Source organism: Astatotilapia calliptera, chromosome 20, assembly GCF_900246225.1.
Source record: "Astatotilapia calliptera chromosome 20, fAstCal1.2, whole genome shotgun sequence".
In the NCBI taxonomy this organism is placed as follows: Eukaryota; Metazoa; Chordata; class Actinopteri; order Cichliformes; family Cichlidae; genus Astatotilapia; species Astatotilapia calliptera.
Window position 1 is genome coordinate 30,833,109 of NC_039321.1, and position 24,806 is coordinate 30,857,914.

The 24,806-nt window shown below is 42.7% G+C and overlaps 2 protein-coding genes across 5 annotated transcripts in view; both read right to left on the minus strand.

Moving 5' to 3' along the window:
- Window positions 1-370: 370 nt before the first annotated feature.
- Window positions 371-12,237, minus strand: wnt5a (wingless-type MMTV integration site family, member 5a). Its single transcript, XM_026154481.1, has 6 exons — window positions 12,112-12,237; window positions 11,090-11,254; window positions 8,292-8,440; window positions 5,518-5,765; window positions 2,817-3,109; window positions 371-2,236 (listed from the first exon to the last, which is right to left on the minus strand). The coding sequence occupies exons 1-6, from the start codon at window positions 12,187-12,189 to the stop codon at window positions 1,778-1,780; spliced, it is 1,392 nt and encodes a 463-aa protein (XP_026010266.1). The 5' UTR covers window positions 12,190-12,237; the 3' UTR covers window positions 371-1,777.
- Window positions 12,238-13,841: 1,604 nt separating this feature from the next.
- LOC113013675 (ERC protein 2-like) overlaps window positions 13,842-24,806 on the minus strand; it is a 159,461-nt gene continuing 148,496 nt past the window's right edge. For all 4 annotated transcript variants that reach the window (XR_003270851.1, XM_026154769.1, XM_026154768.1 and 1 more), the window contains one exon: window positions 13,842-15,105. The gene's annotated coding sequence lies outside the window, so the exon portion shown is untranslated. The remainder of the gene's footprint in view (window positions 15,106-24,806) is intronic.

Genomic DNA, 24,806 nt, shown 5'->3' on the forward strand with positions numbered 1-24,806 from the left:
TGCCAGCTTATCAATATTGATCAAAATCTCTGAGGAAGGTTCCCAACACTTTGTTAACTGGTGCAAAAATGAGGTAGTTCTGAAGGCAAAAGGTGTCCAACCCAGATATAGAAAGATGTACTTTAAGTGTCCAGTGGGTGTGTCAATACGTTCTTGGCATGTGCATTTAGTAATGTACAGGGTGGGCCATTTATATGGATACACCGTGCCACAAACAGGACTTTAACATCACCAACCATTCCCATGTTATTATGCTGTATCCATATAAATGGCCCACCCTGTATATGCAAGAAGAAGAATCTTTATTTGAAGGAAGAAAAAACTCAAGGAGGCACAGACAACATTAAAGACTGAGTAAAATACTTCCTCGTTGGTTTTACACTCGGTATTTATTGAAACAAAGTAGAGCATTGAGCCAATTTGTAAAAAATAACAAAATATTTGCTATAGCACATTAAGTTTAACAAACCTCAAGCTTATAAATATACATAGTTGGATTGGTAGAAATAGTTTGTCTAGCGAGAATCATCACAGGGACAGTGAGAAGGTAAGTGAGTGGTACTGGAAACCTGTGGCAGCATCGTAACCTGAACACCTGTGATACAATGTGTGTAAGAGTAAAGCCAAGCACGAGCATGACTTGGTTCCACGACGATAAGGTGCATTTCCCTTTTGCAAAAACAGTGAGGAGCCGCATTAGTGAGAATTAGTTTAAAAAGTGAACTTTGGGATGCCTGCCTCATCACTGGTCTGTTATGAAGATGATGCTTTTCTGCTGAAAGCTAAAACGAGGATCTGTTTTAGGAAAATAAATACAGTTTACCGATTGGTTTGTTGGATAGACGTACTATATACACAGAATATTTCTCCACTGTAACCACAACATTGCCCATATATATTTAAACCGTGTTAAGTATTGTAGAATAATGTTAAATGGATAATTTGAAGTAATATGGAAACATTGAAGGCTATAATATTGATATAACGATAACAGCTGAACAGACATGTACAGACATGTTTAAGCCTCTGTATCAAAGTGCATAATGATGGAGGGCTTGTTGCAGCACCTGGGGAACTCTAAGGCATCAGGGACAGCTTAGTCAAAATGGCCCGATCCCCGAAATAGCCCTCTTCTTGTGCCCATTGTACTCCAAGGACTCGTACAAACCGACAGTGTTCCTTACTGTATGTGTGAAGGGGGACAAGCAGACTTCAGCAACGATGTGAAGGCTGGTCTGGGAACAGGCCCTTGAAAAACACATCCATAGACTACAGCACACGTTCTCCTCTTTATAGTCGCTCTCCAAACAACAAAATAGGACCTTTTGTCAATTATGCCACAAAAATTAAACCTTACTCATCTATGAAAGGCACAGTCCAATTTAAAACGTTGTGACCCATTTCCTCTACGGAGTCAAGAAAATGGCTTTTTCTGTGGTTTAAACCCCCCCCCCCAAAAAAACAAAAAACAGTTAAAAGGAACCGTGGTATAAAATTTCCAGCCAGATTTAGGCACTTGAAAGATTTAAGTTTTCTGCTGATGAGCGGGCCAAAATAAAACATTACAATCTGAAAATAAATATTTCACAATACTCTCAGTTTCTGAGGACATGATTTTTTAAGTCTTTTTGCAATGGCATAATTGTTTAACTCTATAAATATAATTTATATAGTTTCTTTCTTCCATTCTCTCTGTGTTCAGCTCCTCTGCTCATGAATACACACAGATTTATGCCCATTATCTGCAAGCAAATACACACAGGCAACACTCTTCTTCTCACTTGCAGACAAATTGGTCTACGACTTTGGTGCAGCGCTTGCACTTGACGTAGCAGCACCAGTGGAACTTGCAGTGGCACCGCTCCACTATCTGGGCCTTGTACTGGTCATAACCTCTGCCGCAGCACATCAGCTCACACCCATCCATGCCCTCTGAGGTCTTGTTGCAAAGCCGCCCCACTGTGCCCAAAGAGCCTGTGCTTTGGTTCTTCAAGCAGTAGTCTGGACTTTGCTCGATGTACACCAGGTCATGGTTCGTGGGAGGGTTGAACCTACTGTGCATCTGCACCAGCTTTCCTCTCGAGTTGAGTTTCATGGCTACGGCACTGTCATACTTCTCCTTCAGTGCATCGCCCACCTTGCGGAAGTCGGCCAGCTGCAGCCAGCAGGTCTTCAGGCTGCAGGAACCTGATACTCCGTGGCACTTGCAGGACACGTGGGCAAGGTCTGACACAATCTTGAGAAGAAGATGATCAGAGAGAAACAAAAACAACAGGTTGCATAATTATTATTCTTCAGAAAACGGAAAAAAGAAAAGAAACTTGACCACATGCTTCGTGCTGTAAATTCACCCTGCCTGTATAAATATTTGAATAATGTGCTGCTCTTGATCTCATGAGGCATCACTTTGCTAAAAAGGACAGAAAGTGCAGGGTGCTCCAGGGTGCAGTGATGTCCACTCGTTTGTCCTCCTTGAAAGAGTACAGCCTGCCAATCTGGCATTACGATTCCTTTGAGGTGGTTTCAAGATGTTTTAAAAGGAAAAGAAACTCCAGAGCTGTCTGCAGTGACTCCATCTTTTCATAGATCAAAGCCTCAGGGGAGCAGATGGAGCTGTTACACAGATGATCAGTGGAAACCTGTCTGATTGACCTGGACTGGACTATCTCACTTAAAAAACAAACAAAAAAAAAAAGCCTTTCAAGCTCTGGTTGGTCTAATTTTGAAGCGTGAAGTATATACACGTCTCTCTGCTTGTTTTTAAAAAAATAATAAAAGATTTGTGCGTGCACGTGCATGTGACTCGGCCATCTTACCCGCCGTCCTGCCTCATTATTGTGAAGATTCATCAACAGCCGTGCATTCTCGTGTGAGCCTTTGGGGAAGCTCTTCTCCCTCTCACGGGCATCCACAAACTCCCTGGAGAACCTGTAGCCATAGTTGAGGTTGTCTCCGCAGCCGCCCCAGAGCCAGTCTCGGGGAAGATCTTTGGGGCGAGCAGCACGACTGCACCCACAGCTGGAAAGCTCACCCTCTCTGCAGGCCCGGCTCACGGCGTTCACCACTCCGGCGGCACTTATGGCATACGTGAATGCCGTTTCTCGACTGCCTGCAGATACAAATACCACATGACATTTGAAACAAGACAAGAGTAGAGATCCAAATTTTGTTTTAAGCTGCCCAATTTTAAAAACACTGCAACCCATGAGACAAGAAAAGTGATCTCCATCCACTGCTTTCATTTTTGTAGGTTAAGCATGCACGTGTCTTCTGTAGCCAGTGGATCTCCCCATCGTTTGCTTTAAGTGTGTGTGTGTGTATGGCACTTTGAGATGTGATGTCATTTGACAGCATTCACCATACACTTAAGATTACAGAGCACTTCAGCCAAGCGCTGCAGGGTCGTCATCAACAACATGTTGAACAGTGGAATCTGGTTTGCTGTTATTGGGCTTCAGCCAGAGAGAAGACGGCGCCCTCCAGTGACAGAGATCCTTCTTAACAAGTCTCTGCCATTTCACCCAAATTGAACGTGACAACGGTTCTTTTAGTTTATCTGTCACGACTGAGTGACTCTGGAGCCGCTGTACATTAATTCCAACTGTTTCTACCCTCAACATTTCCTCTATAGAGCGAAGATTTAAAGAAAAAAAAAAAAAGGCAGAAAATTGCACATAAGCAGTTTTTGTCGCTGTACGAAGCCACAAGAGAACTAAAGAAGAAACAGACTAGCAAACGATGAAGCCGTGTGTTGACACTGAAGACGAGGACTGCTACACAATAAAAATGCACAGCTCATATACATGCTCGGGCAAACCTTTAGAGACTATGCTATAATGACAATAACATATGGACAGAGTGAGATGAGGGAAACTAAGGCGAGTGAAACGATAAGTCAAGAAAGAGACGGAAAAGAAACAAAACAAGCAATATAAGAAAAGAAACACACTTAATATTCCAAAAAGGAAGAAAAGATGAATAAAGAAACCTCCTGGAGAGGCTGAAAGATCCAGGTGGGAAATACTGCTGGAAGCATTAGTGATCAGAGAGCGTGGTGGGGGGTTTATTAGGTTAGTACAACTTTTAATCCAGCCTGAGAGTACTGGCCTAACGGTGGGCCTGCAGACAGACAAACTGTCGTCTCCCACACTGCTGCCGCCCTTCTAATGTCCCCCACCCTCGAGCTAGCCAAGCCATGCAAGGGAAGAGTCTGAACCCAGCCACGCCGGCACCCCCTGGACCTATGCTTTAAATCACCAGCAGTGTCCTAAGCCAGCAGACAGTAAGACAGGCTTTCATATGGACAGCTATAGAGGGGAGGACATGTTTACATGGCCCAAGGTGGACTGAGATGGGATCACTGTTGGGGAGGAAGTGGGAGGGAGAAGAGGAATGGGAGGAGAACGGCTGCTTGTGAAGAATAATTTGTGGAAAGGGAGTAAGGACCAGAGACACGCCAGGCAGAATCACCGAGAACAGAGTCAAAAGCTACACACAGAAGTACAGCGCGTTAAATGGTCGAGCAACACGAGTGAAACGGTGCGACATACACATGTCCATTCAAACCGTTTCAGCTCTTATCCTTAAAATGTCCCCGTTAGAAAAGTCATCTGCAAACACAGTAAGAGGAACGCTTCTCTGAATAAACAGTCACCACAGAAACTCCTGACCATGTGTCCTGTAGATCATCCAGAGAAAAGGTAACATTACATTTAAAATTTAATTTATTTCATTACATTTCCTTAGTGGGACAACACACATCCAGTGTCTGCAACTGGTTTCATTTGGCTGAACTAAACACTAAAGACAAACTAAAAATAAATTTGAAAAATGGCCAAAACTGGAAGATCTGACCCGTTTAGATTTAGCATCCTAAGCTGCTCCAACATCCAATAAAACTGGAACAATGTGTGTTTAATGATAGGACCCAAGAACAGGACTTGATGTTAGGGACTGGAAAGCTCTTGAACTTTCTATAAGAGACAAACAGACAATGTAATCTCTGACGTGGTGATATATCGCTCCATATACTCGTAGCACTCCCCTTACTTGTAAATACACAGAGTCAGCTACAGTCCAGAGTTTGTGTGTCTGCGTGTGTATGTGTGTCTTTGTGTATTAGACTGTCTCCCATTCATCAGGGGGGAAAGCAGATTCTCCGACTCCCTCCTGCTCCATATCAGGGGGCTGGTTTAGCAGGCCAAAGCCACATGTGATTTATCGAGCAACCTCACCCACCAACTATTCCCTCCACACAGCTGCTGAGCATCAGCAGCCTCATGCATTTCACACACTTTTCACAAACATAAAAAAGGGTCAGTGACTCAGAAAGAAGAAAAGAAAAAGACATAAAATATAAAAATCTAAGTAACCCTGTTATATCTGGTACATACAGGAAATGTGCATATCAACATGCTGGTGAGTACAGTTATGAAGCGTTATCTTTGTTAGTTTCCTGTGTCTTTGTGTACGCGTTTCTTAGAATATACGGCACGTCATACAGCCTGTGTCTCTTACCTATTTGCATGACCCGTCCAAAAACGGAGGAGTTGTCCACCGTGCTGCAGTTCCAGCGCCGATGTCTGAACTGGTACTGGCACTCTCTGATGCCTGTCTTGGCACCTTCACCGATGTACTGCATGTGGTCCTGGTAGAGCTGGCACAGTTTCTTCTGGCCCTGCGACAGGCCCACCAGCTGGCTGCACAGAGGCTGGGCGCCGATGATGTAGGCCTCTGGGATTAGTAAAGGGTTCATGGCCAGAGACCTGCGTGAAGGGGACACACAGTGCAGTGTTTTCAGTCATGTGTCATTAAAACAAATGCATCCACGTTGTTGGGCCAACACTGCAATCAGCAGCTGATTTCACTTGATTGGGTTCTCTCCATTGATGATGGAACTATGTTAATCAGTGAAATGGAGGTGCAGTTAGTTCCTAGGTGGAGTAAAACCCTGTACACTCTTAATGTCAGAGGACAGTCGATGTGAAAGTCATTTAGAGCCAAGAATATACAGCGAGTGAAGCTTAGACGAGAGGAAGAGCAGTCAGGAGATAAAGGAAAAGAAAGAAAACGCAAGTAAAACACAGATGCATGAAGGAAATAAAGGGCTACGTTTTAAAAACACACCACTATTGTCCGACAAACGGAAGCTCACGCTCCCGCATCCAGTGGCTGACTGCGGCGACCACTGTAATCACTTTTGAGTTGAACAATTTTTTTTTTACAGTTCTTTATATTATTACTTTTAATTAATAAAAGAGACAAAGCTGTTATAAGGAAAGAGTTGATGCTACTAGATTGCCTACGCTGGCTAAAACTGTGAATTTGGAATGAGTTTAAGGTTCTTTATGTGCCTATAAAGCCACGCATCGGTGGCTCCCGGGTGTATTTAAGAAGTTCTCTGCCCCTGTGCTGCTAGGTCTCTGAAATCCTCTGGGCAACTGCGTTTAACTGCTCCATGATCGAGGTTAGTGGGAGATTTTTGTGGCGGGAGCTCCAGTGAACTGGAACAGCCTTCCTCTCACAATCAAATGCTACCCGCAGGACTTAAAGAAAAAACAAGACGACAACAATAACATGTACAGATTTTAAATGACCCTTGGACATTTTTAGTCACCTTAGTATTTTTATATTAATTTAAAAAACAATCTCACAACTTCTGATATCATTCCACAATGTTGTTGTATAGTTTGTGCTTTTTGCACCTATTTTTGATGTTACTTGTCCAATGAAGGTATACAAATTCATTTATTTTAAAACAGGACATTTTTTTCCAAACTGAATTATATAAGGATTTCCATGTGTGTTTCAAAATGTGCATTTTTTTCCATCTTAACTTTAAGTTATGTGGTCGGCCAAATACACCGGTATGTAGGCCGGTGTGTTTTAAAAGAAATGTGTAGCTTACTACAAAAAAATATATAAAAGCACAAATATGATTAATTCTCATAGGTTTTCTCAAGTGCATTTCCTCATGTCAGCTCACCCGAGCAAGAGTAAAATTCAGCAGTCGTGTAACTTCTTATAGCACCAGATCATTTCAGCTAAAATAATTGTTCCGTTCAATTTTGTGGAAGAGAAACACAAAAACAGAGCGAGAGAGTGAGGAAGGAGGAAACACCAGTATGAGCATCTGGTTCCAGGCCACAGGACAATTAGAGCGGCCCATCTCAGAGCCCCCAGAGAGAGACAATTAGCCCCTAGTGTAACCTGATAGACTAAGGAAACTCAGCGGCAAGGAAACACAGAGGGAATACGCAGAAACATACACCGATATACACAAACGGGCACACAGTAGAAAGGGGGAAGAAGAAAAATAAATCATGCACACTAGTGCAGTCTGATGCTGTCTCACAAACATGCAATGAGCGCGCTCACAACTCCAACACTCCAAATCACTCACACCTGTGCGTCCTCTTGAAAAGGAAACTGACAGACACACACTGTGTGAACATCCTTTCCAGGGTCTGCTGTGTAGTAATGTGCGAGTCCTCAGCTGCAGGACTAATTTGAGCTGTTTCAACTTTAATGTAGCTTCCTACTTAGCTTAATTAGTTTGTATCTGTATAAAATCTTTACAATTATTTGTTTACATTGTTATTTTTCTATAACTCTACCAGCAGAGTATGTCACTATTTGCTCTGATTTGCTCCACTGGAAAATAAAAATATTTTCTAAGAAGTTTTGGGTTAAATGTCCAAAGTTCTTGAACAGGAGCTCTGATTGGGTACAATAAATATTCACCAAGTGTATAAACACAGAGCTACTGGATGTCAAGTGTTGTGATTATCAGAAGTGCTAGGTGTGTTGAAAATATAGACTTCTCTTTTAACGGAAGCAGGATATACACGGATACACACACACACACACACACACACACACACACACACACACACACACACACACACACACACACACACAGTATTTGCAAATATTTGGACGCAGACTCGGAAACCACAGCATTCTATGTTTTTTTGCGATGTTCATAATTTTGGTTTGGCAAAAGAAAGTAAGGGAGAGAAAGTTTTCTTGTAAAGCTGATGGTATACACAGAGTATGCCATATAGATCACACATATACAGGCCTCAACAAATAAACACTTAAAAAAAAAAAAAACAGTCAGTATCACCTATATGTAACTTTTTGCCGAGTCTTTTTAGGCACCGCTGTCCTATTTACAAATTAGCGTATGACAGAAAAGAGAATGACAAGTAAACACACTTCAAAGGCGCACACTGAACAAATTAAGACTCACAGAATTGCTGGCATATGGAAAGAAAATTATTGCATACCACCATGAGTTGGCCTCCACCACCACCTGCATGAGGAGAGTGAGGAGTGTGAGGGCAAAGACACAGTGTCTGGAGTCCAACACGCTGCCAAAGGGCCAGCAAATCGGCCGACGCACACAGCCTAGCCCCAGGTTCATACTGCCAGTGATCTGAAGGAGAACAGAGAACAGGATACTTGTCAGTCTGCCTGCTTAACTAGATGTTTGTTTCTCATGCACAACTTTGGGGCATATTATGGAAAGAAAAGGGCAGAGAAAATGTTCTTTCAGCTGGATTGCTGTATATTTTACATCTCATTTACATGCGTGTGTGTGATGAAATCCCTGTAGCCATCACTGCTTGCACAGCAGAGCAGTCATTTGGCAACATATCAGAGTGTGAATCACACAGCCAGAGAAGACACATTCCAGACATTTCACTTTAAGGCACAGAGAGACTGAGAAGCGCTAGTTAGACAATTTAATTTAAACTTATTTTTAACAAATATTAGCGCATTTTAACGAAAAGGACCGGGGGTTGTTTTTTTTTAAGCCAATAAAAATAAAACAGAACTGTAGCTCCAAGTTCCGCTTTTATTTACATTTCTGGGAGACCCGCCTGTATTTTCTTTTGCTGAGAATGTTTTGTTTATTTGAAAAACTATAAAAACTGTTTTTAAAGCAAATAATTTTAATTCGTTTTTTTTTAATCGTGGGTAATTAAATTAATTATAAGAAAAACGCGGGTTTTGTTTTTAAAAAGATGGAACAATTAAAAAGTAAAGTCTATTTCTCGTAACTACGAAAAGTGGCGATTAAACGTGTAATCTGACAGAGGCCTAATGGACATCTTATGTATTTAGCCTATATTAAGATTAATTTTTCTACTTATTAATTGAAAATGGATCTGACAGCAGCCGGGTGGCGGGGGGATGATGACCGGATACTTCGCAGCTTTTGCGCAAAGAAAACCGCACAGAATTTAAAAAAAAAAAAAAGAAAAGAAAGAAAATGTGAATTATCTGCGCACAACAGCACAGCTTTGTTGCCATTTTGGCAGAAAATTAGGTCAAATAATTACTCCTAAATTTGCGAGTTAAAGCGATGTGCCAGCCTTCCATCTTGTTCGTGTGTGAGTTTTTGGGATCGAGAGCAAGTCTAATTTGTCACGCTGCATTATTTTCCAGGGTTGAGTCGTGGAGACCCGGGCCTGCCTAAGACTCATTAAAAACAAGGCCAAGTTCACCATCACTCACCCAGCGCGCGCGCACACTCGCGCACAACACACACGAACACGTGCTTTTGGTTTGCGTGCTGCCTCGTAATAGTTGGTGAAGTTATGTTCTTCGCAGTTCCTCCACATAAATTAAAAGCAATAATCCACAGAGGGCGGCGGTTTTACACTGATTTTAAACCACTAATTGGAGCAGTTGTGCCTGAAAGGAAGTGGATTTTTTTAAATATTTTAAAACACTTTAGTAATTTATTGATAATCAATTAAATATTATTTTTGGCAAAACAGTTTGCTAGGAGCAGCTGAACAGCGGTGGTGACTCACAGGGTTCATTTGGCAGATTGAGTCACGGAGCTACACGGTAGGTGCGCGCATTGATCTGACAATTCACATCTGAGTTTCATCCACTCAGAACAAAGAAGAGTACATTTTGTTTTCATCGACGGCACAAACTAACTTTATTAATGTGAATATGATTTTTTTATAAGCTAAGCAAATCCTGCGTTCAGTGACCCTTGGAAACGATCTGACCCGAGCGAGGTATTCATAGGACGTGACCGGTGACTGCAGAGTTTTGTCAGTCAAAGTGGTATCTAGCTAAATGAACAAATTTCAGCTAGAATGATAAAGCAGCAGGCAGTACTTCAGTCAAAGTTAATTTCGGGGGTATTTCAAAGAGCCATATGGCACTAAAACCGAGAGAGCACGCATAGGAGGGGCAGAAAAAAAGTCTGCCTTTTAAGACTAGAGCTGGGAATACCTCGAACCCGGGCCTAGATATTACCCCGTTCTGGTCTCGTGTTGTTAAAACGCTTGGAAAAACTATTTAAAATATCATTAAACGGATTCATTGTGTTTTAAAAGTTTCAGCAACAATAAACGGTGAAAAATGTGAAGGAAAGCCAGTGTGTGCTCAAAGTCAAGTTGTATTATGCTTAATTTAAGGACGGTCTATTTAAAAAAAAAACAAAAGAACAACATATTTACAGTCAGACGTGCATCTTAAAGTCGACAGATGCTGACTGTGAATAAAACGAGTTACGCTAGGCTTCTTTTGTGTGGATGCGCGGGCTGGTGGAGAATGAGAAAGAAAAATGTATGAGGTAAAAAAAAAGAAATGCATCTATTTTAAACATATAAACACTCATTAATGACTGAAATATTGTGTGTATCTAACAGGACAAGATGATGAGCGTTTTTTCCCTGTCTGCCCCGATGTTTACACAAAACCAGGAGAGGGAGCCAGGTACAAGGAGTTGAGAGCAGCAGAGAACACTGCCTGTTCACTTAACAATAGAACACTGTTCGTTAAAAAGCTTTTAAGCAGAAATCATATGCATTTCTAACAAATACTGTGCTTTTTATGTAATGTTTGCACAATAGCGAAGTGCCAAACGGCTGTCAGGCCATAGGAATGGGGGGTGGGCGCATGTTTCACACATCACATCTGTCAAGCACTTTTGTCCACATCCAGAGCCTGTACAAGTTCAAAAACATCCCACTGAAACACAAATTTTCCACTCTTTAAGATAAACTGTGGCTGAGGTGGAAAACTGAGTCGACTAGGAGACGTATAGACTACTCACCGGGGAGCACAGCCCGTTAGAAGCCGTAATCCACTCTCTGCAGACGATATCAAACCAATAATCACAGTGCAGGCCAGGTGATTTAAGATTTCCTTTTCCGCTGCACTCAAGGCAAGTACCGGAGTTTCTTTTTTTTCGTTTTCCCCGGAATCTCTTGGGATATGCCTGGTTGGGATGAACAAAGTGCAACTCAGGGAGTCAAAGCTGAGAGTTCTTCAGGTTTAGTGTTTGACGCACACAGAGAAAAAAAAAATCAGTGCAAGCGCTCCGTGCGCTTAACAGCTTAAAGTCTGGTAGTAAGCAGCGGGATGGATAAAGTATCTAGTGACAGTGTGTGGAAATAGTCCTTTCCTTTCACGATTCAGTGCGTGACTTTGCGGTACCTATTAACAAATACAACCACCTACGGCAACCCAAAGCGCCACTGGCGGAAACCTAACTGTTGATTCGCTTCTAATTAAAAGCAGCATGAAACTTGTCTGTCCAAGTGGAAAACTGTCCCAGAATCCAGCTAAACTACACCACAAGAAGAAGAAGAAAAAAAGACGTGTAAAAATGTTAAGACAATTAACTCCAGCAGATCACACGCTCACGCCACGGCGCGTTTTACCTGCGGAAAGATCCACACGGTGATCCTCGCCACAAACGACTTGTCAATTTACCTTCCATTCTGCGCAAAAAAACAAAAACGACTCAAGACAATTCCCCAACTCGAATTAAAAGTCTCCACTCTCAAAAAAAGCAAGTCATTCATCCGCCTCACCGAAAAAAATAAATAAAAACATTAATTGATCGGCTCCAGACTTTATGCTCCAAAAACTTTCCGCGCGGACTATCTCCAAACAGTGCGGCTTGGCGAGCGCGCACGGTGCCAGGGGGAGGAAAAGAGCACAGCGTGTGAACGACAGCGGCTTTTCTGAAGCTCCAAGCGCGTCGTCCTCCCACACCGTCTGTGTTGAAGTGCAAAAAACTATCCCTCCCTCTTTTCTCTTCTCCCCTCTCTCGTTCTCTCTCTCTCTCACCTGCTCCCCAGTCGCCTCCTCTCTCAAACTAGCACATTGCTGCATTGATGCGCGGAGCAAAACCTTCACATGGCGCATGCGCTTCACATTTCTCCTCAAATCCCTCTTTTCTTCCTCCAGTCACCAACTTTCAACAACCAAGGAATTTCAACGTAGTTGGAATTGAGGAGAGAGAGAGAGAGAAAGAGAGAGAGAGAGAGAGAGAGAAGGGCGGAACAGGCTGTTACAAAACAAGCGTCTCTATTACCTAAAACAAACTTATAAAGCACCCGAGGCTATTACCCTATCCATACCAGAGCAGCGTTTGGATTTTCACTGGCAGCAGATCGAGTTACCACTCAGTAAAATCAAGACAAGCAGGTCCATATCATGTGCTTATACAGGCTGCTCTCATCACCTAAGTGGCCGTGAGCATTACAGTCATTAGAAATAGCTCCCAGGCATAATAATTATTATTTTATGGTACGTTATCTCAAAACATGCTGCAGGAATCTGTCAGCTTATAGTTCGATATTTTTCACGGAGTACAGTCTGAGCGTAAAGTGTTCAATCCTTTTAATGTGTCACACTGTAGATTACTCAGTATGTACACAATGAGGCCATTCAAGGGTGAAAGACGTGTAGTTTTCAATTGCGATGGACAGAACCTGGTTTGAGGAAACAGAGAGAGGATAACAGTCAGTGAAAGAAACAATGCTAAAATTAATGCAGGGAGACAGTCACCTGTACATCTGGCTGTGGACCAAAATAAAGACTTGCTTTTAACTGATAGGGGAGATGATTACACTGATGTAGTTGCCTTAATTAAGTGCCATCAATCTCGCAGGTCTGCTGCCTTTCCTTTACATTATGTGATGGAAAATGCCTGATTTGGCTCCCAGCTAACTTTTTTTGTGACGTTTTTTACAGCACTTGGACAAAATCCAAGTGTAAGCTGTATTTTCTTTCAAATGAGCTACTTAGTACGATGCAAAGCTATATTTTTACATGTTTTATACGTGGCGGTGCAGTGGTTACCACTGTTCCCTGGTAGATGAAGGTTGTGTGTTTGAACGGTCTGAGTCCTTTCTTGCAGTGATGGACTTCAGAGCTGTTGCCCTGTTTGGACCAGTGAGAGCTGCCATACAGATTCCAGTCCCATAGTCACCACGTGATCTAACAGTAGCCATCAAGTTTTCACACCACACACTGTGTAACTGAAAGCTGAATCTGATTATATATTGAGACTTAATATTAACAATGCTTATCTTTGCCAGACAGGTTTTTGGCTGTTTTCACACAGTGTAGGACTGTAATAGTGTTGTGTCCTCATAGCTGTGACAGCATTGAGTCCTGGGCATTTTGGCTCACAGCGTTACCATGTTGAATGCTGGAGACTTCTGACTGTGTCAGAGAACACTTTAAAACATCCTTAGCCACCCCCACCACTACCCAGCACCACCATGCCTCACTACCCCTACCTCCCCACAAGTCCCCCTAGGATAAAAAAGGGCAACATCTGGCTGAGTTTATGAGGGAGAGAGAGAGAATTGGTCGACCATGAAAACCGAAAAAAAGGAAAAAAAAATCTTTCTCGGGCAGTGCAAGAAACTATTGTTGTAGATGCCATTAGTGGGGGGGCAACTTTAAACTTGTGAAAAATACTCGTCGTTGCACTCACATTTATCAGCAACCCCAGCATCAGTGCTCACGCTGCGGTCTCCCTGATGAAGCACGCACAGTTTGCACAGTTCTTGTGAAACCAATATTTTATTCAAACAACTGAAACAGGCTGATCACTGCAAACCACTGTGGAAGAAGTCAAGGGCGACTGCTGTTACCCCCAAACGTTCATATCATCACATGAAGACAGTGTAGCACAAAACCACACACACGCGCACGCACACACACACTACAAAAACTGTACATATTAGGTAACAACCAAATGAAAACACCACTATGCTGCTAAATTAAACTGCAATTGTACATTGTCATCACATCAGGTCAAGCTCCAGTACAGTGAAAAAAAGTATTAATGCAAGACACTTGATTATAAACTCAGATTCACAGATCAGTAGACAGTAACATAATACACCACTCGTTGAAATCAGAACAATAAGTCACATGAATCTGTGATATTTAAAAAAGAAGAAGAAAAGTGGCACTCAAATAGTTTCAGCTGTAGAAAATCAAACAGAACATGAAAGTGGTTCATTAAACAATGACGGGGAGGCAAGGCGAACACAAGGAGAAATGTATGCAGACTTTTCTTATAATAAGTTGGCTGCTTTGAGGTCAGCTGTGTTTTCCTCCCAGTTAACTAAGGACCCTATTCTTGGAAAAGAAGGAAGCTAATCATCAAACATTTTGTGGTGATCTCTCTGCAGGAAATGGGAGATGGGCAAGGGTGGTTTTACAAAGCACTCAGTTGCAGTGTCATTTCAGTGATGTATCTCAGCAGATATCTCCTTTGGCACAATACATTGAGAAGGTCTCTGTGGATTATGGATTACAAGGTCCGTGTTGTCATATTTACACAAGTCTGATATTTAGCTGCAAACGTGAATACTTTTCGTGCTACCATAAAAGAGTCTAGAGCTGGCATGAGTTCCTCTGGCTCAGCTCGGCCGCACTCATAGTCAACAGTTGTTTGGGGGACGGTTGATGAGAAGCCAGGACTCTGTAGCACCACGGTACTGTAAAATAAATCCAGCTTCCAACTGAAGAAAGCTGGAGAAATGAAGGCAGTGGACCGCTTGCCACACTGATGCCAGATGTTCTGATGAGGTGCACACACAGTGTTCCCAGGTCTTCTGTGGGCCACTGCATACCAGTTGCTAGAATAACTCATTTCTGCCCATCTGAAAACTTCACCAGAATCCAAGTGCAATGGTGGGTGCTTGAGTGTGCATTTATATCTGTGTTTAATCAGGTCTGGTGGTCTCGATGGTGAAGGATATATGAGCCGGTGTATCTGTGTTCTTGTAGCTGATGCCTGGTATCTGATTCCACGAGCTGTGAGAAGAAACATTGAGAACAAAGTGAGTAAAACATGTAAAATGCAAAGAATACAACAAACAAAACAAACAAAAGCTAAACTCTCTGTGTCACATAGGTGTGTGAAAATGCATTTTCAAGTCGGTGACGTTAGGTTGTTTTTAATTTCTACGGTGATCTCCAAAGAGGTTACATCACGTTGCTGGACAAACAGACCGCAGACAATAGTCCAGTGTGGACATTTCGTGTTTTTTACGCTATAGCTTGACCATTTTCTTCCTGTAACTGTCTGGCAAGTCTCCAGAGCTCCTTAAGAATTCCCTAAATGCAGCTGGCAGCAACTCAAACATCAAGTGCTCATTAATAAAAAGAAAAAACCCCTATTGGAATGTGTCTGTTACTCAGGCCGCACAGCAGTCAGTAACAACTCACTTCTTTCCTGAGGGCTGTGAAACAATGATGTATGTCTGGTACGCTGGGGGCGCCTCATTGGCTGAGCAAACAGGCCCGAAAATAACCACCAATCACTGAAGACATTATCATCAGTCATCAGGGAGGCATAGTGAAGGAACTTCAAGACAAACTTAGACATATGCACAGGTAAATACATAAAGATCCCAAAACACTTAAGTTGCAATTAATGGTAATTAACTGTCGCATCCTGGGTTGGTGTATGCTGCGTATGAAGAGAAATGTCAAATTACAAGTAATTGTTCCAGATTTGCTGGGCAGCTCACACTTTTTCTGCCTCACTGTGATTGGCTGCTCAGCAAAAAAAAAAAAAGGACCATCCATTACAGGCAGAAGTAAATAAACAGGAATAGCAATTAAAGTGAAATCATTTGTTATGCAATGCAGGGTGTGTATGTGAGCATGTGTACACGTAGCTGTTCTTGGATGTAAGTTTTACCAAATAAATATGTGCATGTGTGTGTATGTGAGAATTTGCCTAGGTGGGTTCGAGGCCATTCTCAGGTTTCTTTGCACTTAAATTAATGATTCGGAGGCCCAAGAATCAACAAATATGGCCCCCGGCAGGGCATAACGGAGCGCACGACCTGCCCGTGGATGTGTTTGAAGACTGCTCCTCTTTCTTCTCTGTCAGCACCTCACTACCTCCAGACAACAGACGCATTCACTACACAAACTCACATGCGACGCCTGCGTTCATGCTGTTAATGAGGAAGTGTGTTGCTATGTGGTCATGAATGTGTGTATGCTTATCGACCTGTGATTATTTAACATGTCAGCATGTTGTGACAGAGTGTTAAAATCATACGAAACTTTTTGTTCCTTATTTGAAGTGTTGCCTTTGTGGTCACGACTTCTTCATTTCTTTTTTTTTGCAGCTTTATGAATGTGATAAAGCAAAGCATATTGTGTCAGACAGGACCACGCGTGGGATAATTGAGTGAGCTCAGATGGCTCTGACAGGGCGCTTAAAGCCTTTTGTGCCAAAAGGACAAAGTTTCTTTTTTTACAGCTAAATCCACCCAAAGAAAAGTCACCTGCGTGTTCACTGCATTTCAGCTTAGTGAGGTAGTAACTGTCACCGAGTCTATAGTTGCTCTTTATATGCCCCTTAAATTACTTGTTCCAGCAGATGTTCTTCCATTGCTTGAATGATGTGTAACAGAAACAACTTGCAGATATTTCCTTATGCAGTAATGCAAAAAAAGGAAAAAAAGCAGGATGAGCTGAGAATTTGATGTTTGCCAGAAAGTGGCAAAGACATGTGCAGGAAGAGAAAATGGTTTTGTGTAACGGTCTGGCAAAATGAAAACGGTAAAAGTGTTGGAATGTGATAAACTGCAGAATAATATGCAAACACTGACCCGAATCTTCAAAGAGCAACTACTGATAACCAAACGTTAACAACTCATCCAACACATCCGATTCCCTGCCATCATTACTAGGAGGAAAAAATGAAAGTACTAATACTAAACATGAATTTGCTTTATAAAGGTCTCAAACTCCAAACAGCCATTCCTTGTCCCCATGTAACTTTCATCCCCACCCCTCCACTCCTGGCTTCCTTGACGATGGGTACGTGTGTGTAAATGATTAGTACCAAAATTAGCAACATCTGATGTTTATTTCAGGTTAAGGAGGTAAGTAAATAAATAAATGAATGAATGACTAAATACACCGCCTGTTTTTATAGAAACATTGTGTAGAAATGATTCAGGAGGCGGATATTCTGCTTTGTTATCTACTAGTCCGTCATGAGGACTGGATATGAATCCCAGAGTCTGAATGCAAGCGGCTGAACTCCTTCTTGTCTTTAAGTGCTACTTATATAAACTTGTTGTTAAATGGATCCTTGCAGAGGTTTGGACCACCAGTGTTAGAGTGCTGCTCTTTCACTTGGAATTACCCCTGTGGTTGGTGTCCTATCACTCCTGAGAAAAAAGAAACACACTAAATTCAATTACCAGTACAAAGACCCCCCCAGCTCAGTCTACAGAGAGGGGAGACATAAAGCAAGTCAGTTGGTTGTATGATGATGAAGCTATTTAGGGTGAAATACAAGCATAGTGGGTGGGGATTTTCTTCCTGTCTTAATAGTCATGAGGAAATCTGTAAATCCTGACATAGTATGTGACCATTCATGTCTTGAAACTGCTGCCAGGAAATCTCTTATCATATATCAGAGCCTTGCACTAGTGGTGACTAGATATGCTCCATGATGGTAAAAACAAACAAACAAAAAAGAAAGAAAGGTCCGATCCCAGGAAATGCTTAAGGTGCAAAAAGTGAAACTGTAAAGTGGGGGAGTCTGAAAGCACCAATCTGATGTCACACAATGCTGTGAACCAAAAGCACTAAAAAAGGAGGAAAAAATAAAGCAAACGATTGAGATCACATGGCCATCCCATCATCCTAGAACCGTAGCCTTTTCAAATGTGGTCAGGAAGAGAAAGTATCTCCTCTCAACAATTGCTTCAAGAGCTTGCTCCTTCTTCCCTCGACCCCCCCTTCCTTCTTTCTTTCTTTCTTTCTTTCTTTCTTTCTTTCTTTCTTTCTTTTCTCTGCCTGACTTTTACAACTTCCTCCTGGTTGGGCTGCAGCTCTAACCCAAACAAAACTCCATTTTTTAGTTATTGGCCCTCATGGCATGTAATGGAGAATCAAGCTAATTATCCCTACAGCTGTTTTCACTTGCTTTTTATGTAAGCAATACCTGGCTGATGCAGAGAGCAACAGTGAGGCCCTTCTTAGCGCTCCAGGCCTCCAGGCCGGCTGGAATTAGAGAGCAAAATGCCAGGTTTCCCTCCCCCGATACTGCCTGTGTGTACCCCTGAACCCATCTCCCAGCACACATCCCAGTCTAACTCAGCCAGACACAGTCCCCCACACATCCAAAGCTTCTGCGTCCACTCCCTATTACATCTCTCTCTCGCTTTGATGTTTAACAAAGCTGCTCTTCAACAGCTTAGATGGATCTGTGTGACAAGTGTTCATTTTCTTCCACTGATGGTCTCTGGCAATTAACGGAGGAGGAGAGCCAGGGTGTGGCTTGGGTTAAATTGGAACCATCTCCTGCTGTCACAGGACTGAGAGACAGGGTGAGTGCACAAAAAAAAGATGGAGGGAAAGAGAGACACAAGGGTAAATGCAGGGAGTGGGAGAGAGGGGGGTAAAGAGTAAAAGAAAACAATCCCTCACAGGCTAATTACATAATTTCCTTCATCTGAGCAAACACATGCTGGGTGAAAGCAAGTGTGAGCAAGCCCCACAGATGCCAGGCCAAGAGGTGCAGAGCAGACCCACTAACAGTCTCTAGCAATGGGCGGCTTGTGCCACAAAGGCGCTCGGCCAGATCTCAGAGGCGTCTGCGGAGTTTGTAGCTTTTGTGGGAGTCGTATCCACAACCTTAGTATCGATCCTCCCTTCCCCGGCAATCTCAGGGCAAAGTGACTCAGTGCAGATAAACAATTGCTGGTGTACTGTTTCCTTCATAACAGTCCATTCCTCACTGCAGCCAGAAATCTGTTCAGTACAAACACCACTAGGTGGAGTTGACTGTTGTTGAAAAAAATATATCTCATGTATCAAACTCATTAAAGTCCCATGGAGAGGCAGCGTGCATCTGTAAGTGAGTCGGACAGCGTGTATGCCTCACATGTGCTTTTTCTGAACTTTCCTCTTGCTCAAACACCGCTTCGCTTGCTTGCTCCGGCTGTTTGCGTCTTTTCAAATTGAGATCAGGTTGAAATAAGCACAGGCAAAGAGAGAGAAGGAGAACATAGTAGCAATTTCAAGACTTCTATCATTTCAGCAGAAATTACAGTTAAAACTATGCCAGCTCCAGAACGTAAAAGAGCAGTCCTCCCCTCCAACTCTCTCCCTCCCTTTATGTTTTTCTGTCTCTAATCCGGTAAGGAATGATGGAAGGCTCTGTGTGGAATGGTGGTGAGTTGGGTCCAGCCAAGGTGTGCCAGCGTACTAAAGATACGGGTAGAATCTGCAGGAGCTGTTCCTAATGCGAAGGTTGTTTTGACATATTCACACACAGACAAGTATGCAGGCATTCTTGCATTAAAAAGAGCAGCACATGCTGCAAAAGGGTTACCGGTGGGACTTGCTAACATATTCATCAATCATTTAAAAAGCCCTACAGTAAAAAAGAAACTATGTACATAAAACAGCGCATTATGTTCATGCAAGTTCAAAAAACAGGTTTGTGCAACAACAGTAAGAACTGGATGGGATTCTATCTCTCAGCTCCTAGTCTTTTTGATCTCTAACTAATCTCTGAGCTTTTCCCCTATGATTCATCCTCCTGCCCTCTCCTCTCTAAGCACAGTGTGAGTGGCAGTGTTTATGTTAGTGTGAGAAATGTGTGAGTTCTACTGTGGGCCAGCTGCATGGTTGTCAAACTCTGTGTATGCAACCCACTACTGTACCTGCTTTCATACTGAGGCTAGTGCGCGAAAGCTACTTCCGTCTCATAACAACACCTTGACCCGGAGCTTGACCTTGACATGGAGCAGAGGCGGGCCATCAGAACCAGGGCCTAAGAGGCCTGAACATGCCTGCATCTTGAAAGCAGCACAGGCCCAGCCAGGCAGGGGAGACGAGTGAAACCTGAGCCCACATTAAAGAATCTGCATCAGGTAGGAGATCAGGAGAGGCCTCCATGATCTCAGTGTTTGCAGGGGTCTGGGCCTCTGAAGCCCTATCTCACCTCCATCTGGAAAGAGAATCTGAGGGTAGCCTGATGGTCCGATAATAGGCCATGCCGACTGACACGGTAACAGCCTCTCACCCCCATTTGCAAAAAAACCAAAGTGGATGCAAGTCTAGTTGTAGTGCTCACTCATGCTGGTGTGAGAGGGAGGCAGAGAGCTTGGTGTGGGGGTCCGGGAAGGAGGAGGGTGGGATGGCGGTAGGTGCATGGTGGCATTGAGGTAAATTGAAAATGCATGCAGTTTACAGAGACAAGTCTAGAGTTTAATGGTTTGTTTCTTTTAGTCTTTGTAAAATGGAAGACACAGGTTTGCCTTAAATTAGGGCTACGTAGCTACAGCTGTATCAGTAACTATGCATGGCTGTGTGTGTGGAACAGAGGCTACTGGTGGTCCCACGTACCAGGCTTAAAACACGTGGGGCTTTTCAGGCACCGAGGCTGTGGGACGCTCTGCCGTTGTCTTTACGCTGACTCTACTGACTCCTTTAAAAAGCAGCTGAAGACATTTTTATACAAACGGGCTTTTAATTAATTTTAACTTGGACGGCTGATCTTATTGTGAAGCACTTTTCCTTATTTCCTTATTTGCATTTGTGATGACACACGGTACAGGAATAATGCTGCGTTTATTTACGTAGTTTTCTAGGGTGCTGCGAATGCTCCACCCTCCTCTTGATGTCTTCTCAAGATGACATCAACTCCACTGACCCATCAGTTTTCACTCCTGACCCAGCTAGTTGCTTCCTCTCTTTAACTGCCCATAGAGTCACTGTTTCTCCATATGTTCTTTATGGCCCACAGTTCAGTCCAGTTTCTGCTCTTAACTTGCCCTCACACCAGGTCGGACATGACAGAAGATGGTTGACCACACGAAATATTTTATACATCTTCACCAGGTGGAACATGCATGAATAATAAATGGCGGATTATCACTCTTCGTCTGTGACAAAGCAAAAAGGTTTTGAACATTTCCACCTAATTCTAAATTCTGTGTGTAGATGTGTGGCTGGACAGAGAGACAAAAGAAATGAGGGTTTGGATTTAAAATGGTTTGGTCAGATCTACTTAGGGTCACTGACATCAGCTCAATAAGTAAATATGATCCCTGAGATCACAATGTGCTCTTAGGGAATACCAGGCTTACCTTAATGGAGGGCTGCGTATCTGCACCTGCATGTAGATCTGGGTTTGTGTGTGTCTGTGTACATAAATCTGCAGCTGTGTGTGTGTGTGGAACAGTTGTGTAAACAAAATCCGATCATAATGTCTATTCAGGAGCTGTTTGAGGTAGACAAGTTCACATGGATGTGATTTGTGTTGAACGAGTGTTAGAACCTTTTCGTCTGGTGATGAAAACTGCTCATTTTCCCCCCGTGTGGGCGAGCGCGTAACTGATTCTGTTTGGTGGTTCACTCTCTGTTTAATAGGCGTGTGCATTTTTCTCACAAACCACGGTTTTGCCTGCTTCACTCGTGAACATTCAAATGGAAAAAGTGCAAAAACAAGTTTAAACCAGAGTGACAAAGTCGAGGCTAATGTCAAGTGGACTGAGTGCCTTTGTGCTAGCACAGCTGCATTGTAGTACTTAATACCAGGTTAAGTCCAGTCTCAGGAAGAACCAATCATGACTCTGTTCCTGAGGTCAGTATAGCCCCAGGACACTACAGACACATAGGATACATACTAGGGATAAACAAGGAGGCTTTCTCAAAGCTTGGTGGTCTGCTAGCAATCTCCACAGCGTGACCTCTGTGTCAGTGTGTGAAGGGAAAGAGTGAAGGTAATAAAAAATAAGATGACTTTTCAAGCTGCTAATTCTGTGCACATTTAATAATAATATAGTTTTGATAGAGATCATAATAATACATTAATCTCAATTTATACTACTTCCTATCTAGAATGATACCAGTATTAAATATGAATATCAGCAGGGGAGTGGTTTTAGTTTTAGTTGCGTTTGTGTGTATAGGTGCAGTTAGACTAAACGAAGGGGTCTCACAGCCAGAGAGGACACTTTGGAAAAAGGAGCAAAGTTTGATGGGAAAAAGGTGAGGGACACGGTTTTGGTCAGGAGTACTTTGCAGCCTGAGAGTGGAGTAAAAAGGTGGGGTAACTGCTAGTAAGACAGAGAGAGGGTGTCAGTGAAACAGACTATAGGGGCCCCTGGCAGGAGACCAGAAACAAACACATTAAGGTGATAAACAGTTATCTGAGCCAGTTATGCTTCCACAGACTCTTTGAACTATAAAATGCCTGCAAACCCCCGAAACACTTTTTAGGGGGTTTTACACTATGACTTAAAAAAACGCAGATAATACTTTTTCAGCCATCTTGAACCTTTAACGACCTTTTGGAGCACTCTGTACGACGATGTGGGAGCCCTGCCAGGGAAACGTAAAGGGAGATACAGCAGATCATAAATAAGCATCGTAGAACGTGACAGGTTTGGCTCCGTGCATAGATAGAGAGTAAATAATCCTCATTTGTTCTGACATAACGACTCACAGTTTCATGATATTTACTGCTGAAAACACCCTGTACCCATTAAATAAGCGCTGATAGAGCCATCGACACTGACAGTGCTAACGTTTAGCCGTGCTGTGGGATTCATGCAACAGGTTATAATGCACTGGCTAGAAAATACTTATTTTTGTTTTATTAGCCAAGAAAGATATGGAGTGGAACTGGGACTGTAATGTATGTAAACCTGTTCTCATTCTCTCTATGAAACTCTGTGATGTGGAAATATTGATGCGCCGGCTATGTTAGGGACCACTTTTCATTTTGGCTCCTCCAACTCAGATAACCAAACTCATGACGTGATTTCCCAAAAATCTTATTGATATCGGGACCGAAAAATAAAAGTTGCTGATAGTTCACACTAAATGAAAAAAGTGATTTAGTAAAGTGTGTGCAGAGTTCCCATAACTCTTCAAATTCGCTGTGCGAAATGTCGGTAAATGCGGCTTTGTGTAGTTTTGTGTGTGTGTGAAGTCGGTCCATTTTGCCTGGGCTGTGCTGGGAATAGTATCGGCTTAAAGCTGAAAGAATTCGGGCCTCCCAAGCAAGGTCATGTGCTGATGTTTAGTAGGAGCTTTCTCAGGTCACAGACTGTGACTTTCAACCATCACTCACTTTACCCCACATCTTTGAGTAGTTCTGTTTAAATGGCATATCTGACATATCTCCGCCAGTCGGCTGTAATGACAGGTGACAGCTGTCTCACTCCACTTACCTTGTTAAAGGAAAAGTCAACCCAAATACTAGCTAGACTTTGACATTGGATAGTAGATTTGGTGTCCTGTGGCATAACTCAAGGTGGGGCAACTTGGAAAATATTTGTAACATAAACCTAGATGTCAGGATGAAAAAAGAAAAGAAAAGCAAAGCAAAAAAACAGAGATGTGAGTCGTTGGTTTTGGACTGCCTCTTGCTCTTTATTTCCCTTAGCCCTAAACACTTGGGGCTAAAAATATAAGTTGATATTAAAGCAGTTGGACACTCAAAACCTTGAAAGATAGGTTCCCATTCCCCCCCAGATTCCAAATACTCAAGTCCATATAAACACTGAAACAAATTTTGCAAACTAATCATGCATCCTGTTTTGTCTGGCTGATGTAAGTGATTCTACACCCCTCCCCATCTCGTGGTGAAGGGAATTCCAAATTTGGCTGAAGACAATATGAGGATTTAAAAGTCTAAGTTATAATAATGAAACAGGTATGTGCCATGCATCTGTAACTCAAAATTCACTCTCTGTTTATCCAGACACTGCTGGTAAGCTACTGTGAAGCGACAGTGAAAAGAGAGGACTGTGTACTTTATGCCAGCGGTCCCCAACCCCCGGGCCTCGGTCGTTTGGTACCGGGCTGCGAGAGTTGAGGCTCAGGTGTGAAATGTGTGGTTTTCAGGGTTTTTATCGGTTTTCAGCGTTATTTTGTTATCGTTTTTATCGTTAACTCGGTTTTCCTGGGTCTTTTCAGGTGTGCTTTTTCGGTACCGGTACTAGTTTTATTTTGTTGTATTTATCCGCGACACCTTAAAGGCCGGTCCATGAAAATAATGTCGGGCATAAACCGGTCCGTGGCGCAAAAAAGGTTGGAGACCGCTGCTTCATGCTATCTTAACCACTTCACCATTTGAAACTGCTCCTCATACTAGTTTTAATCCAAACTTCCAAATGAAATTCTGCACAGAACAAGGTCTGTGGATGTTGTCCCATCAGCAACCCCCTTGGACTGAAAAATGAAAGAAGCAAAAGAGCTCTGCAATAGACTCTTCCAGTGGGTACTTCGCCTTTCGCCCTATGACAGCTGGGATAAGCTCCAGTCTCCAAGCAACCCTGAATTGGATAAGCAGGAAAAATGGATTGATTGATGTTTAATATAAGCTCCTGAATATTTAAATGTATATCTACACTTTAAGAATGTGCATCTTGAGTAAGATGCAATAGCTATCTAGGATGACGTTTGCATGCTTACACATGCCAGCTGAGTTGTAAATGTGCCCGGTGGTGGTTAAGTAA

Coding starts and splice junctions, on each gene's coding strand:
- wnt5a (XM_026154481.1), bottom strand. CDS start 12,189: ATGCGCCATGTGAAGGTTTTGCTCCGCGCATCAATGCAGCAATGTGCT. Junction 11,255..12,111: donor AGGAGGCGACTGGGGAGCAG/GTGAGAGAGAGA, acceptor CATCCCAACCAG/GCATATCCCAAGAGATTCCG. Junction 2,237..2,816: donor ATAATGAGGCAGGACGGCGG/GTAAGATGGCCG, acceptor CTTCTTCTCAAG/ATTGTGTCAGACCTTGCCCA.